At 54.5% G+C, this 15,868-nt stretch overlaps 2 protein-coding genes across 5 annotated transcripts; both read left to right on the forward strand.

The window, feature by feature from the left end:
* Positions 1 to 698: 698 nt before the first annotated feature.
* RAB34 (RAB34, member RAS oncogene family) lies at positions 699 to 4,628 on the forward strand. 4 transcript variants are annotated; one of them, XM_060082014.1, is made up of 11 exons: positions 699 to 805; positions 1,475 to 1,687; positions 1,900 to 1,991; positions 2,828 to 2,896; positions 2,999 to 3,100; positions 3,217 to 3,281; positions 3,407 to 3,458; positions 3,648 to 3,729; positions 3,809 to 3,899; positions 3,989 to 4,120; positions 4,203 to 4,628. In XM_060082014.1, the coding sequence occupies exons 2-11, from the start codon at positions 1,634 to 1,636 to the stop codon at positions 4,268 to 4,270; spliced, it is 807 nt and encodes a 268-aa protein (XP_059937997.1). In that variant the 5' UTR covers positions 699 to 805; positions 1,475 to 1,633; the 3' UTR covers positions 4,271 to 4,628. The 4 variants fall into 4 exon arrangements, with proteins under 4 accessions (XP_059937997.1, XP_059937999.1, XP_059937998.1 ...); XM_060082016.1 differs by having other exon boundaries at positions 4,013 to 4,120; XM_060082015.1 differs by having other exon boundaries at positions 2,831 to 2,896.
* A 9,907-nt stretch (positions 4,629 to 14,535) lies between these two features.
* Positions 14,536 to 15,763, forward strand: PROCA1 (protein interacting with cyclin A1; the record flags this gene model as incomplete). Its single annotated transcript, XM_060082803.1, has 2 exons — positions 14,536 to 14,783; positions 14,862 to 15,763. Coding segments are annotated over 2 exons (1,017 nt in total), but the record flags the coding sequence as incomplete, so codon positions are not given.
* Positions 15,764 to 15,868: the final 105 nt, after the last annotated feature.

Raw genomic sequence — 15,868 nt, forward strand, 5'->3', positions numbered from 1 at the left:
TCTTCCCGTTAATAGTCTTGAAGAGACTCTACCAATTATTCCAAATACCCAGAGATCAGATTTCTCCAGGATACGCTCGTTCTTCTTGGGAATAATTTCATTCACAGTCCCCTCCCTTTAAGCAGTCTTCTCTTCCTTGCTCCAGTCATCTTTGCGTCCCCAAATTCAGTTCCTGACACAGAGCAAGGTTTAGTAAACGCTCGGGTTTTCTTTGAAGGACTGTGCTTATCCCATATCACAATGCCTTTCTGTCCTCCCCCTCCTCTCCTGGAATCACCTTTGAAGGTGAGATCTGTTGTGTGCTACCCCCTCTTCTAGCCTGCAGACTGCAAAAAAGAAAAGTCCTGGGGGAGTGGGGGTACATTTCAATGGGGTCAGAGCGAAGAACGCCCATACCAAAGGAGAGTCCCCAAGTCCCAGAGCGGTGACTTCTCCAAAGGGAGGAATTCTGGGTCCCCTAGCCCTCCTTTATCCTCCACCAAGGGAGGCAGCTTGGTCTTCGGCGCCCCAGTCCCCCAATCTAACACGGCAGCCTTGGAGGAAAACGCACCAGATTTCGGACCTCCCTCTCCTTGGTGGCACCTCGTTCCGACCCTGGCACCCCCTCTACGCTCCCCACCACCACCTCCCAGGGCAGAAGGGCGAGTGGGGGCAGACCCTATGAGTCACGTCCTGGGCCTGGAGTTGAGGAGGGAAGCGCCGCCTCTCCTAGGGCCCCTTCTCTCCCCCTTTCCCCTCCCGCTGGTTCCTGGCGCAGCCAGATGCTGCGCAGCGATCACCGATTCCCCATCACCAATTCGACTGGGTAAGGGTCCCCATGGAGGCTCCGCCCGGCACAGGAGGTGCAGGGGAGAGAGACCTGGGGGATCCCGATCTGGGCAGGTTCCAACCAGGGTGAGGGCGGGCCCGCAGCCGGGTGAGGCGTCTGCAGGGGGAGCCTGACCTGGGGCAGCGCTGGCGGGAGGAGGGGAGGGGGAGGCTGGGGCGGACTGCGAGGCCTGGAGCTGCCGGGAGAGGGGCGGGGGGCGGCCCTTTTCCAGGAATTTCCGGGGATCAAGTTACAGCGCTTGCGAAGGGAGAGTCGAGTGGGACGCGAGGCCCTGCAGCGCACTGGGCCCCTCGCCCCCTCCTCCAGCAGTCCACCGGCCGTGCTGTGCCGTCCCTGCCCACACTGACCCCGTGTGGCGGGGCCGCTCCGCGCCCCCGGGCTTCTCTGTTATGGTAGGGTCGCCTCAACCCCGAGTTGTCGTCGGGTCTTCTCGGCCTCGAGTTATTGTAGGAACTATCCGGCCCCGGGTTATTGTAGGGTCAGCGCGGGCTCGGGTTCCCCCAGACGGGACTCCACGCCCCAACTTGGCGGCCGAGGGGTCTCCTCGCCCTCGAGTCGTCCTGGGGACGCCCCGGGCCCGGGTGATTGTGGGTTCGCCCCGGCCCCGAGTGATTGTCTCATCCCCGTGGCCCGCGGTGGTTGTAGCGTCCCCGAGGCCACGGGCTCCCGTAGGCTCCCCGTGGCCCCGAGTTATAGTCGGGACCCCTCGGTCGCGGGTGATTGTCGGGTCTCCACGGGCCCGGGTCGCTGGGGCGGATCAGGCCTCCGCGCCTTCTCAGGGCGCCCCGCAAGGCCGCAGGCAAGATGAACATTCTGGCGCCGGTGCGGAGGGACCGCGTCCTGACGGAGCTGCCCCAGGTAGGCGCCAGGGCCACGTCGGGCTTCTGGCTGCGGTGGGTGTGGGCGGGGAGGAGGCGGCACCAGACCAGTAACAGGCCTGGGCCCAGCCCTGCCGCCCAGCTAGGCCTGCTGCTTCTGGGTGGTCCCCTCCCCATCCCCCGCCGCGGGCTGCTTGGTTGCGGGAAGAGGGCCAGGATTGGGCGAGTCCCCTTTTCTTCCCTCCCTCTCAGTGCCTGAGGAAGGAGGCCGCTTTGCACGTGCACAAAGACTTCCACCCCCGCGTCACCTGCGCCTGCCAGGAGCACCGGACAGGCACCGTGGGGTGAGTTAGAGACACCCGGAACGAAGAAAGAAAGTCCCAGGAAACCTGTAGTCAAAGCAAGGCTACAGAGCCAACAACTGGAGGCTCCGTTTCAGCTTTTACCAGCTACATGGTTATTCCCCCTTTTCATGCCCCTGTGTGCTCCCGTTTCTTCCAGCTAGGTTGTGGCAAGTCCTAAGAGATGGGGTGGGGTAGGAAGGTGGCAGTTTAATTCCTGACACAGAGAAGGTGTCCAACATGAGGGCGTGGTCACCACCTCAGTTTCCCACACACCATCTATTTGAGCTCCAGGGCAGGGAGCAGTCCTAGAGGGATGAGTCCTATTGTGGGTAAAAAAAGATAACACTGTTAACAGTTGCCACCAGTAATTGAGCATTTACTGTGTGCCCAAGCAGTGTGTTGTATACTATTATTGTCTTTTATTAAATGGAAAACACCACCACTTTTAAGATGTATCCTGATTTCAGAGATGTTAGAATGTATGTTTGTGTGTGTGTGTATGTCTCAGAATATAGGACATTTATCTCATTTTAACCTTCACAACAACCCAGTAAAATGTATGTTAAATCCCCACTTAACAAAGGTTGAAACTGAGGCTCAGAGAAGCTGAGAAACTTGTCCTAAGTCACACAGCTAGTAAGTGAGAGCTGGAATTCAAAATCATGTCTCTCTGATACTAAAACAAAAACACTCCTCCCCAGCATATCTGTCCAGCCCTGGTGTCTATGGTAACCTCAGCCTGGGTGCAGCTACCTTTGTGGACCTACTAGGGAGCACTGGGACTCCTCTGAGTGAGAGAGCTAGTGCTCACTTTTCCTGCCCACTCTTGTGTCCAGCAGATTTAAGATCTCCAAGGTCATTGTGGTGGGGGACCTGTCAGTGGGGAAGACTTGTCTCATTAATAGGTAAGAGGGTGCTGCAGCTGAGCTGGGCTGGGCTGGGCAGAGTGGGCCCAGGTCTAGCCAGGTGGGCTGGGCTCAGGACCAGAGCATCTGGTGCCCCCTCAGGTTCTGCAAAGACACCTTTGATAAGAACTACAAGGCCACCATCGGAGTGGACTTTGAGATGGAACGATTTGAAGTGCTGGGCGTCCCCTTCAGTCTGCAGCTGTGAGTTCTTCCTCCACTCCTTCCCGCCGTTCCTTCTCCCAGCACCTATCTCCCACCGCAGCCACCAGCACCACCCTGCCCCACACATACCTGTGTTCCCCCCCGCTTCCTCCCAGCTGGGACACCGCTGGACAGGAGAGGTTCAAATGCATTGCATCAACCTACTACCGAGGAGCTCAAGGTAAGGGCCACGGTTAAGTGAGGTAGGTGGGAGCACCTGGCCTCTAGTCTAGGGCTGGAGGGATTGTGGAAATGAATCAGTAGTGTCTTCCCCAACACTCTGCATGTTTCCTTCCACTCTTCCAGCCATCATCATCGTTTTCAACCTGAATGATGTGGCCTCCCTGGAGCATACCAAGTACGTGTGCATGCTGAACTGTAATGGGGGCTCTGGGAAGAGAAGGTTCAGAAAAGAGGGGGGTCAGGAGCATGGAAGGGAAGGAGAAGAATGTATCCAGGACCAGAGAGAGGGTCCCTGGGCGTATAAGTGTCAGCGGGGGGAGCCTGTCTAGCTCCCTCATCCCTTGCTGTCCACTGTCTATGGCAGGCAGTGGCTAGCTGATGCACTCAAGGAGAATGACCCTTCCAGTGTGCTTCTCTTCCTCGTGGGTTCCAAGAAGGACCTGAGTGTGAGTGTGCCAGTGGGGGGAATTCCCACCTTGACAAGGGAAACCCCACCCCCAGCATCTGACTCTGACTTTCCCTCAGACTCCTGCTCAGTATATGCTAATGGAGAAAGATGCACTCAAGGTGGCCCAAGAGATGAAGGCCGAGTACTGGGCAGTCTCATCTCTCACTGGTGAGTCAGAGGCATCCCGCCTTCTGCTGTGGCATTCCTGCCTACCTTGCCTCTCACTCCTACACTCCAGCTGTGCTCATTGACCCCAGGCCTGAAACTGCTCCCTGTGTCAGGTGAAAATGTCCGGGAATTCTTCTTTCGTGTGACGGCACTGACCTTTGAGGCCAACGTGCTGGCTGAGCTGGAGAAATCGGGGTCCCGGCGTATTGGGGATGTTGTCCGTGAGTGCCCGCCTGGATGAGGGTGGCAGAGGGCACAGGGACCCTCCAATCCCTGCCTCACATGTTTCTCACCCTTCTTCAGGCATCAACAGCGATGACAGCAACCTCTACCTAACTGCCAGCAAGAAGAAGCCCATGTGTTGCCCATAACGGGTGAGGGTACTGTCCAGAGACTGCCCAGCCCTGGGGCAGTGTGCCACCTTTTCTCCCCCAGAGCTCAACCCCTGGACATTTGCACTGACTTTTTCCAGACCAAAGAGCTGCCCCTTGGTGGCAGTATCCCCAGAGGTGTAGCTGGGACCATGCTAGTCACTTCCTGCTCCCAGGCACCGTGCCAAAAACTGGATGCCCCTCTCCTCCAGGGCTCTCCAGGTTGCCCAGTGGTAGGGAGGTGGGTGGGCCCTGCTGCTCTTACTCAGCCTGCTGGGCCCTCTGGGTTTGAGGATGCTTAATGGTCCCAGCCTCACACTATGCCTTATGCATTAAAATATCTGTTATTAGCAGGTTAGGTGCTGGAGTCCTTTGTGGGGGATCAGGGATGTGAAATGGGCAGGGCTGTATGGTGATCTTGGGACTGGAGCCTTCTGGGATTCTGGCCATTCCTGGCCTCTGGGCAGGCCTCAGGCAGGCTAGGAGCTCAGGGACCATGTTTGGGGGATGCACCGAACCCTCACTGGATGACATCTGAATAATTTTTGAGATCTTTGAGAGCCCTTTTCCTTTGGTCCCTTCCCGCCAAATGTCTCCTGCTACATCGTGCTTATACTGAAGTCCACCATTGGATAATTTTTTTTTTTCACCTTTTTCCTGCCTGTCCTTTAAAAAATATTTCTCTGAGGGGAACACAGTGAGAAGGGAATGAGTTTTGGGTGCTTTTTGGGTTGACCAGAAGGCCCAGGAAGGTAGAGGCAGGGCTCTTACTCAGGAAATGTTCTATCTGATAACATCTAACTATATTAGTTAACAAGATTATCAGTAGCGTATTCTTATATTTTAAAACAATTAAAAAACTAAATTGGATTAGAAATAAGACATACGGGGACTTCCCTGGTGGTCCAGTGGTAAAGAATCCACCTTACAATGCAGGGGACGCGGGTTCGACCCCTGGTCAGGGAACTAAGATCCCACATGCTGTGGGGCAACTAAGCCTGCGCGCCACAACTACTGGGCTCACGCGACTCAACTAGAGCCCGCGTGCCACAAACTACCGAGCCCACAGGCCCTGGAGCCTGAGAGCCACAACTAGAGAAAAACCCACACACCACAACCAGAGAGAAGCCTGCATGCCAGAACAAAAGATCCCGCATGCCTCAACGAAGATCCCGCATGCTGCAACTAAGACCCAACGCAGCCAAAAAAAAAAAAAAAAAAAAAAGACATACATTTTCCCCTCTTCAAAAAAAAAACACGTGCTCCAAGTCAGGAGGATCTGCATGTGAATCCTTGCTGTCCATCCTGGGACACTCAGACAAAATCACTTATCCTCTGTGACTTAGTTTCCTCATCTCTATTATTATTTGGGGGGGGGGGCATGCCATGCAGCTTATGGGATCTCAGTTCCCTGACCAGGGATTGAACCTGCGATGGCAGTGAAAGCCCAGAATCCTAACCACCAGGCTACCAGGGAACTCCCAGTTGCCTCCTCTGTGAAATGAGGATTCATGGATGAAATAAGATAAATCACTAACATACACAGGAAGAGCTCAAAAACCTTAACTATTATAATAACAGTTTGGGTGAAGAGCGACCAAGAACCTGGCTCACTGTTGACATCCAGAGAGCCAGAGATAGGCTGAAGTGTCTCAGATATCTGGGCCAACAATGGAGGGACACATGTGGCCTGGTGTCATCCTGGGAGGTCATGGAGGGTCAAGATTAGAACACAGATCCTCTTTCCCAGTCAGCAAGTGTTCTTCCTTTGCTTCCATTCTTTTTTTAAAAAATTTAAATTGGAGTATAGTTGCTTTACACTGCTGTGTCAGTTTCTGCTATACAGCAAAGTGAATCAGCCATACGTATACATATACCCCCTCTGTTTTGGATTTCCTTCCCATTTAGGTCACCACAGAGCACTTGAGTAGAGTTCTTTGTGCTATACAGTAGGTTCTCATTAGTTATCTATTTTGTACATAGTAGTGTATATATGTCAATCCCGATCTTTTGCTTCCATTCTTACCCACTACTCTATTCTAGAAGGGTTGGCTTTTCTTCACTCTCCCCCTTCTCCTGGCTTCCCCTCCCCTGCTGTTCTTATTTTTTTTTTAAACTATTTTATTTATTTTTATTTTTGGCTGTGTGTGTCTTTGTTGCTGCACACAGGCTTTCTTCAGTTGCGGTGAGCGGGGGCTTCTCTTGTTGTGGAGCATGGGCTCTAGGCACGTGGGCTTCAGTAGTTGTGGCACATGGGCTCAGTAGTTATGGCTCACGGGCTCTAGAGCGCGGGCTCAGTAGTTGTGGCACACTGGCTTAGTTGCTCTGCGGCATGTGGGATCTTCCCAGGGCAGGGCTCGAACCCATGTCCCCTGCATTAGCAGGCGGATTCTGAACCCCTGCGCCACCAGGGAAGTCCTCCCTGCTGTTCTTAGAGTTCTCTAAAGCTACAGTGGGTGAGAGGGTCTGGGTGGTGATCCTGCCACTCCGGCTGCTGGGTCTTGAGGAAGGTGGAGGTTGAGATCATGCAGAGCAGCAACAGGAGAGGCCCTTGATGGCTCTGGAGAAAACAAAGTTTAAGCAACATCCTTATCCCTTCTCTCCATCCTTTGAGGCATATTCTGGCTTTGGAGCCTGGTACCAAGAGAAATTGAGAGGTGTGATGTGTGGAAAGTTAGTGATGTGGCTGTAACACTTTTTTCACACTCTCCTGGAATTGTTTTTCCATCTCTGTTCCCTTACAGGACTGTGATCCCCAACTCTTGCCTTACAGAGTGTGTGTGTGTGTGTGTGTGTGTCGTGCACCACAGTACTGCTGTGGAGTGTTTGTGCTGCGTGGAGCGTGGGCAGCAGGAGTATGGGTCTGTGTTCTGGGTGGTGTATGTGAGGGGCGTGTGCATGTGTGCGTGTTGCGTTGGTCCGTGTGGTGGTGAGTAGATTTTTTTACCTGCGCTAGAGTGTGATACATGCATGTGCAGTGTGTATACTATACTTAAGGGTGAGAGGGCTGTGCGCTGTGAGGGGCGTGTGTCGTAGGTGACTATGCGTGCAGCTTGCCCTGCTCCCCGCATGGGGCAAGCCTATGGAGATACGACATGAGGTTGCAAGAGTGAAATAAAGCACTAACACACACAGGAAGAGCTCAAAAACCTTAACTATTATAATAAATATTTGGGGGAAGAGTGACCACGATTCTTTGGCTCTATGTTGATGTCTATCTATATTGGGCAGTATTGTCTCAATATAGGGTGCCCCATGGGGGCTAGGAGGGGGCGCTGTGGGTGGGCGCCGCAGCGGAGGTTGTGAGCCGACATCACGTCTTCTTTAGCTGGGCTCCATGGAAGGGCCTGCGGATGGGGAGAGAGAGCGAGAGCGAGCCCGCCTCCCGCCAGGGAAGGAGGGACCTTGCAAGAGCCAGGATGGCGGGTTGGAGTTTAGAGGGAGTAGCTCCCTAGGCACGCAGACAGGGGCCCGAGTGTAGATTGGGCGGGGCTAAGGGCAGCGGCTGGGTTCCGAAGGATTGGGAGGGGCCCGGAGGTTGAGAGAATGATTGGGGCGGGGCTAAGAACGGGGTTAGGGGCGGGGCTGGAGTCTGGGGGTAGGACTAAACCTGGAACAGATCTGGAGAGGAACTAGCGATGGGATTGAGGGCTGGGCCTCAGCGGCCGAGTTAAAGTTTAGGCCTAAGATAACGGGGAGGTGCTAATGTTAAAGGTGAACAAAGAGGGAGAGGCCCGGAATGAACTGGGAGGACCCGGATGAAGAGCGCAGCGGAAGCTCAGACTTGGGCTAAGACAACGCAGCCTAGAGCGGAGGGAGGCGGGAGACTGGGCAAGCATGAGGCGGGGTTAAGGGCTGGACTGGGGCGAAGCTGAGATTGGGGTTTACGTTGGACTCGGCCAAGCTGAGGTTCAGGGTTGGACTTCTGCGAGGAAGAGTCTTGTAGAGACGAAGAACTAGGCTGAGAGATATGTGGGTTAGGACGACACTGAGGATTGAAAGGTGGACTAAGGAAAAAACTGAGGACGATACCAGCTGGTGGGACGAGAGCAGCACCGGTAAGGAGTGGACGTGGCAGCAGATTAGGGGAGGGCTTCCAGCTGGGGGCGTGGCATGGGGGCTGGCTTGAGAACCCAAGGGGGGTGTGGAACCTGAGAGAGCCCGACGAAGGAGGCGGGGCCAAGGAATGGCTGGGGCGGAGTTAGGATCTGGGGGTGGGCTCACGTCGAGACATGGACCAATGATTGAGGACTGGGGTCCTGAGGACCTGGAGAACCGCCTGCGCGTTCAGTTGGGGTGGTCCGGTTGAAGCCAGAGCTGAGGCCTCCGGTTGTAAGGCTGGAAGGCGTTGCTGTGCCGCACTGGGGTCCCAAGCCGCTGCCCAAGAAGTGCGGGGCTTGGCTGGAGCCCATGGTCCAGCGGCCAACTAGTCGCCGGGGCTGGGGCGGGAGGTTTCATTGACTCCGGGGCAGGAAAAAGGCTGGAAGTTCCGCCTCCAGATGTGGGCGGGGCCAGGGAGGCATTTCCAAGGAGACGGGAGCTGCCCTGCCTTGCTCCCTCCTCTTCCCTCCTTCCCTTCCTTGGTTACTCCCTCCCTTCCTTCCTCCTTCCCTCCCTCCTTCCCCCGTTCTGCTGCCCGGGTACCCCACCTGAAACCCTACCCCTTGTGCCGCAAGGTCGGGGGGAGCGCCTCAGCTCGCCAGACTGGGAGGGTTCTGTACAAATGAGCATCACCTGTGAGTTTTGAGTGTTAGGCCCCTGCGCCAAGAATAATACCCTACTGAGAAAGAGACCACGAGCCTCCCTCTTCCTTTTAAGCTATCACTCTCATTCATTATGAAGTCCCCTCTGTGTTCAACTTAAGTCACTTCTGCTGAGGAGCTCTGGACTGCTGCTTCAGTCGGAAACTCCGACTGAAGGTCTGAGGAGAGTTATTAAATCCCTCCCCTTGGCAGAGTTGTAATTGTCAGGGCTTCTTGGGGGTGTCGGGGGAGTTAGTCAGTGGACCCTGCATATAAGCCTCTTCCATGGTGACTGGAGAGAGCAAGGAGAGTTTGAATCCTGAAGCTGGCTCGCGCTCCTCTGGCCTGACTTTAGGGTCCAGGCTGGATACCGGAGGCTATGGAGTCAGGACTGAGTAAGACCAGAGGGTGAGGAATTGGCTATATTAGAGTTGAAAAGCCGGTGTAATGGGAAGTGATAGCTGGCAGGACAGGTTTTGGATAGGAACCATAAGTAGACAGGCTGAAAGAGCATAGACTATGGAGCCAGGAAAACTGGATTTGAATCCTACCTCTGTCATCTGTTAACTTGTGTCTTTGGACAGGTTACTTACTGTAAGGCTCTCTGTCCCCATCCATAAAATGGACTTTGGTGAGGATTTAGAATCAAAGGCATATTTTAAAAGCCCCCCGCCGTCCCGAAAAAAAGCCCAGCACAGTGCCTGACATTAGGAAGATGCTCATCCAAGGTCAATTCTCCTTCCCTAGAAAAGTCCCCAGGTTTGAACCCTGAGCAGAATCTCCAATGCCATAGCTTCTTTGTGGCTCCAGTAGGGGCTTTATTCTCTTCTACTCATGTGTTCATTCAATCAACCAACATTTACTGAGCACTTTCCATGTTCCAGGATCTATAGATACAGAGGTGGATTAAATATAGGCCTTGTTCTCAAGTTGCTGTAAACACATGAAGTACATTGGCGCAGGGTAAAGGGGCAAAAGAAAAGTGTGACCCATTCTACTTGGATAGCATCGTTCTTTCCAAGATGAGCAGGTGTTCCTGGGGAGTAGGAGGCAGGAGAGAAGGAATGGAAAAGGGCAGGGTGGGTGGAGGGATGGATGGACAAGAGGAACTTATAATAGAAGAACCAGGGCCTGGGTCCTGGGGACCAGTTCTGTCCCGATAAGGAGTTCTTACCTCATCCTGAAGGCAGTGGAATGCTATTAAAGAGGAGGAATGTGCTGAACCGGTTTGGCTGCATTGTGAGGACTGGATATGGGTAGTGAGACAGAAGTCAGGGAGGCCAGGCAGCAGGTTACTCCAGCTGTCTTGGTCAGAGATAATGAAGGTCTAAACCAAGACAGAGGCAGATATGGGGGCAGGTAGGCATGGCAAGACTTGGTCATCAGGTTGGTGAGAAGTGAGGGAAAGAATGATCCCTAGATTTCTAGCTGAGGTGTCGCTCCCTGAAATGGAAGATACAAGAGGAGGTGGTTCATGAAGGGTAGGGAGAAGATGGTGGGTTCATATGGGACATGCTGGTTTGATGTTTTGGGAATGTCCAAGAGGACATTGGCTACATGCTCAGGAAAGCAGTCTGAATTGGAGACCCAGATTTATGTCATTTTATTAGTGGATGTTGAAACCATGGAAGTGGATAACATTATCCAAGACAAGCCTGTAGCTTCTTCTGAGAAGGAGACCAAAGACAACCTTGGTAATCACCAATTTAAGGGGTACAGCAGAGAAAGAGGGGGCAGCAAAGGAGTTAGGAAAGAACTAAAAAGCTGGGAAGGAAGAGAGATGAGAGGGGTCTGTCATGGGAGCCAAAGGAACAGTGTGCAGAAGAAAGAGATTGATTGGTCAACAGGGTCAAGTGAGATGAGACTGAAAGAAGGCCACTGGGTTTGGCTATTAGATCACTGGTGGCCTTTGCCTGGGCTATTCTGCTAGAGGGGCTGGGATGGCTGCCATGCTGTAGGTGGCTGGCGTAGAAGAGAGAGGTAGAGACTGAGCTCACTTAAGTAGGGATGAGGCTTCCTTCACTGGTGCCTAGTAAAGCTAATCCATCCGTTCAATGAGGGAGTGAATAAACTTGGATTGAAAAGGAAGAGGGGTGGGATATGCAGTGGCAGAGTGAGAAGCAGGGTTCATAGAGTGTTTTGTTTGAAGATGTTCATAGCCTGTAAGGAGAAAAAAAAAACCCAAAACGCTAAAGAGGCCGAAGGCGAGAATTCTGGCTGGGACCTAGAGTTCAGGTGCTTGGGCAGGAGGAAGGAGGGCCACTTCCCCAGGCTGGAAGTTGATGAGGGTGGGGGCAGCCATAGATAATGCTGGTGAAATTTTGTGCTGAGAGGAACAGAAGCAGGGTAGGAGTTTCCAGGAAAGTGCTTGGAGTTTCATTCATTCTTTCCATTAATTTTGAGTACTTCCTGTGCTGTGGAAAATAGAAGGAGCTCACCAGGGACCAGTAGAAGGATGACCGAGTGCCACTGAAAGCCCAGCTGAAGTCCCCAAGCAGTCAGCTACCTTCCTTAAGCAGGACTCAGCTCCAGTACCCCAAAGGACAAAGCTAATTGTAGGAGGAAAAAGGAGGTGGCAGACTCTACCCTGTGGTTGCTGATGGAGCCGCTGCCGGTTGGAGTTGTCTTTGGGAACACCCTGGGACAATTCCTGACACTGTCCCTTCTTGCCTGGACTCTGGCTCGCTCCTATTCATGACTCCAGATTCAGCTCCTGTTATGCTTCTTCCAAGAAGGTCACCCCACCCCTGTCTCAGTGGGTGTCCTTGTCCTGTCCTCCCACAGGCCTTCCTCCCCACCATTTCCCTCCCTACCAGTGTCTGCCTCACCCTACTGTCATGCACTGTGCCACAGATCTCTCCTGCCTCTCCCCTCCTCATCCCCTCCCCCAGCCCCTTGACGGCAGGGACTGTTGTGTCGTTCTTTTAATCTCTGCATCTTCTGGGGACTGCACCTGGGGCTTCTCAGGAAATGTTTTTTGAATGAATGGCATGGGGAGGGGGGCTGCTGTTACGTCTCTGTACTCTCTCAGATATAAACAGGTTACCCATCTGGGACAGAGGACATCTGCTGGCTGGTGTGGCGTCCAGCACTGACGCATCCACCTTCTCCTCGGAAGGTGGGTCTGTCTGAGGGATCTCTGGCCCCAGGGGTCCCCACCACCCCTCACCTGGTGGTAGGCAGAAGGGAGAGAAGTGTCTGGTCCTGAAGGGGTCACCCAGCTGCCCTACCCTGAGACCCCTTCTTGTGCCAGACAGAGAGGGCCACTCCTTCCAGGAAGCCACAATCACCCCTTTCCTTTGTACGGCACTTTATGTATGGTGCATCAGTATCTTTGACACATGTAAACTGAGTCCTCCCAACAACCCTGCAAAATAGGTATTACCGTCATCCCCATTTTGTGAATAAGGAAAGGAAGGCTCAGAGAAGGAAAGTAACTTGCCCTAGGTCACCCAGCTAGACTTGGACTCAGGCCTGACTACAAGTTCAGAGCAGTTGCCACCTTTGCTCCAGTTCAGCTGTGCTGGAGAAAGCCCGAGGTGGTGGTGCAGGACTCTTACTCTGCCTGCCTCTTATCTCCCTGAGATGGAGAAAGGGCCTGGGAGGAGGGGAAGCAGAAAGGGCGGCCACTAAGTGGATCAGGGGTGTACGGGGGACCCGGGCCCCCCCGAGCCTGCTGGGGGGAGGGAAGGGAAGAATGGAGGAGAGGCTCAGACCAAGCTGCCGTCCCATCTCTCAAGTACTTTAAGGCCACTTGGAGTAACACACCCCCAGCCTGATCAGCTACTAGCTGGTGGCCAGTGTGAGGTCTTGCCCCAGTTCCACCCCTTGTAGGGGCTGGATAAAGCCACAGTCCTCCTGGCCTGTTTGGGGGGCGTTAGCCAGCCGTAGCACCCCAAGCCGGGCTGCCCTGGAACTTGCGAGTGCCCGCCCCCTTCCTCCTCTGGGAGCGGGTGGAGCTGGAGTTCAGGGGGAACCTGCAGGAAGGTGCCTTGTCCTCTCGGCACAGGGAATCACTTCATGGGCTTGTTTTAGATGGTGGCCCAAGGGGAGAGCCATTGGTAGACTGGGGCCTTAGGCAGGGTCACAGGTGAGGCTGGGAGACACCAGTGTGTGCACAGGGCTTGCATTCAGCTGAGCAAAAGAGGTAGGAACCTTTCTTCAGGCCTTTCCCCTAATCCCCAGGCCTCTCCCCAGCAGCTTCTCCCCTGTGCCCTGGGACATGGTATCTGTGTTGCCTACAAGGGGTGGACTGTTCAAGTCTGTGGCTCTAAGGACTGGGGAGAGAGAATGGATGGGGGATGGGAACTTGATGAGTAAAAGAGAAGGGAAAGAACCAAGAGTGAGTCTGGCAAAGGGGAGAGAAGTGAGAGTGAGAAAGGTGTCAGAGGGAGGAGAGCGAAGGAGGGAAAGGGAAGAGTCAGCAGGAGAAGCCAAGGAACGTGACGCACTGGAGGCCTAGCTCCCCTCCAGGCTTGAGCTGTCATGCTGCAGCAGGCCCTGGGGCTGCAGTGGCTTCAGAGGCCGTGAGAGGTCGGACACTGGCCTCCTGGGCCTGTGTGGAGCAGGCGTAGCAACTGGGGATGCTGCTGCGGCCAGCTTTAACTGCCGGGGACTCTGAAGTGGTGCTCCCCTCTGCCATGGCGAGAGGGCCCTCCCTTACCCAGGCACTCCGTGCAGAACTCTGAGCACTGGGTGAGGGGCAGGCAGGAGTCAGCAGAGGGCCCTGGGAAGGAAGGTAGGCTCCCACAGAAGGCAGGGGAGGGGAAGAGGCAGGTGTCACAGGACAGCAAGGGGGGACTTGGTGAGACACTGTCCTGAGAGTCTGCGAGGGGCAGGCAGAGTCACACGCAGTGGACTGGGGAGAGGAGAGCGCTGGGCTGAGTTTCTAGTACTCAGCAGTAGAAGCAGCCGTGGGGGGAACTCCCTGGTGGTCCAGCGGTTAGGATTTGGCCCTTTCACTGTCGGGGCCCAGGTCCAATCCCTCGTTGGGGGAACTGAGATCCCACAAGCTGCATGGCGCGGCCAAAAAAAAAAAAAAAAAAAGAAAGAAACAGCTATGGGGGAGGGAGGGACGATGGTGGCAACAGGTGACCTTGGTGAAGCCTTTAGACTGAGCTGTGGGAAGGGAGATCCGGGTATGTTGCCGCTGCTGCGCAGTACAACCCAGACTCTTACCCCAGACTCCTACCCCGCCAGGTGAATTCAAGGACACTGACAGGTGCTGCTGGAAACACAGATAGTGCACCAGGCACATCATCCATCCCTTCACCTCTTACTATGGCCACCACGACGTGCACCTGCACTCTATCAGCCACTGTGACTGTGATTCTAGGTAAGGGCCCTCCTCCTTGGGAGACCCACAGCCCAGGAAAGACTCCTGGGTAGAGCCAGATCCAAAATTTTCACTGTGGTTCCCTGCTTCAGCTTTGACCTGGTGCTGCCAGCCCGGCCCCAGCTTTTGTAAACCTGGCTTGTGTTCCAGGAGCCACCGGGAGGTCTTTTGGCAGACCGGGCTGAACCCAGTGGAAGCCTGCTGTCCCTCAGTCTTCTTGCTCTGGGCCACTGGGGAGTCATGGAGGCAGGGGAGCCAGCCTGAGTCCCCTGTGTGGCAGGCTGAAGGATTGCTCAGAGAAGACATATAGCAGTTCCAGAGATGTGGGCCTAACCTGCTCCCAAGACGTGGACTCGGCCTGTTTCAACATCATCCAGTGCCCATGCTTTGAGCTCATCCCAGAGGGAGAGTGTGTGGAGCCGTTCTGGTGTGGCTGGTGAGTGCCGGCGGGCTGATGGGGGTCACTGGCCCCCACACTCCGTCAACCGTCTTTCCCTGTTCTCTTCTCCCCCAGGTGCAAAAGCTACAGGCCTGTCTCCGTGGCAGTGATCCACCATCCCATCCACCGTGTGTGTGGGGCAGATGACGACCTAAACCAAGAAGAGGAAGAGGAGGAGGAGGAGGAAGAGGAAGAGGAGGATGATGATGAGGAGGAGGAGGAAGAGGATGAGGAGGAAGAGGAGGAGGATGAGGAGGAGGAAGAGGAGGAGGAGGAGGAGGAGGAGGAAGAAAGCAAGCCTCCCATCCCGACCCACGTGGGGCCCCCCGCCCTCCCCACCAACACAGGTATGGGCATGGTCACAGGTAGCCCTGACCTAGCAGCTCCCATCACCATCTGGCATTCCGAAAGCCCCACAGCGAAGTCCCAGGGCAATAAGGTGATCAAGAAGATAAAGAAGAAAAAGGAAAAAGAGAAAGACAAGGAGGAGGAGATGGACGAAAAGGCAAAGGTGAAGAAAAAAGTCAAGAAGGGCAACTTGACTAAGAAGAAAAGCCCAGTTAAATCAGAATCACCTCCAGACTTAAGCCGATTGTTAAGCCCAAGAGAGTTGACCAGGATGTCAGAGTCCAGCCCAGACAGCCGGCAAGATCTGGAGAGTGAGGACAGTTACAATGACCCTGGGTGGGAGGAACCCTCCAGTGAGGATATTGTGGAGTTTTCATCAACCAGGAAGAGAGAGAAGAATAGGGTCCATGCCAAGAAGCCCGGGATGAAGACCTCGCCAGTCAAGAAGGTCAACAAGAGGAAATCTTCCCCAGCATCAAACCCCAATCTCAGTTGAGGCCAGGGCGACCAGGGTGAAGAATAAATGCGATCATGCCTGTAGCTGACCCCCTGCTTCTCTCTCCCTCCAACCTGGCTACTTCTGGCGGGGAGGGGGCAGCCTCTGGGCATAACTGGAGCCAAGGGGCTAAGGAGCTGCAGGTGTTTCTGAAGGGCAATCCATCTTTCAAGAGGAAGCCCAGAGAAGGCAGGTGGGAGGGCAGGGAAGGGGCACAGCCTGTTTCTCTGTAACATCC

This window comes from Mesoplodon densirostris, chromosome 18, assembly GCF_025265405.1.
Source record: "Mesoplodon densirostris isolate mMesDen1 chromosome 18, mMesDen1 primary haplotype, whole genome shotgun sequence".
NCBI lineage: Eukaryota > Metazoa > Chordata > Mammalia > Artiodactyla > Ziphiidae > Mesoplodon > Mesoplodon densirostris.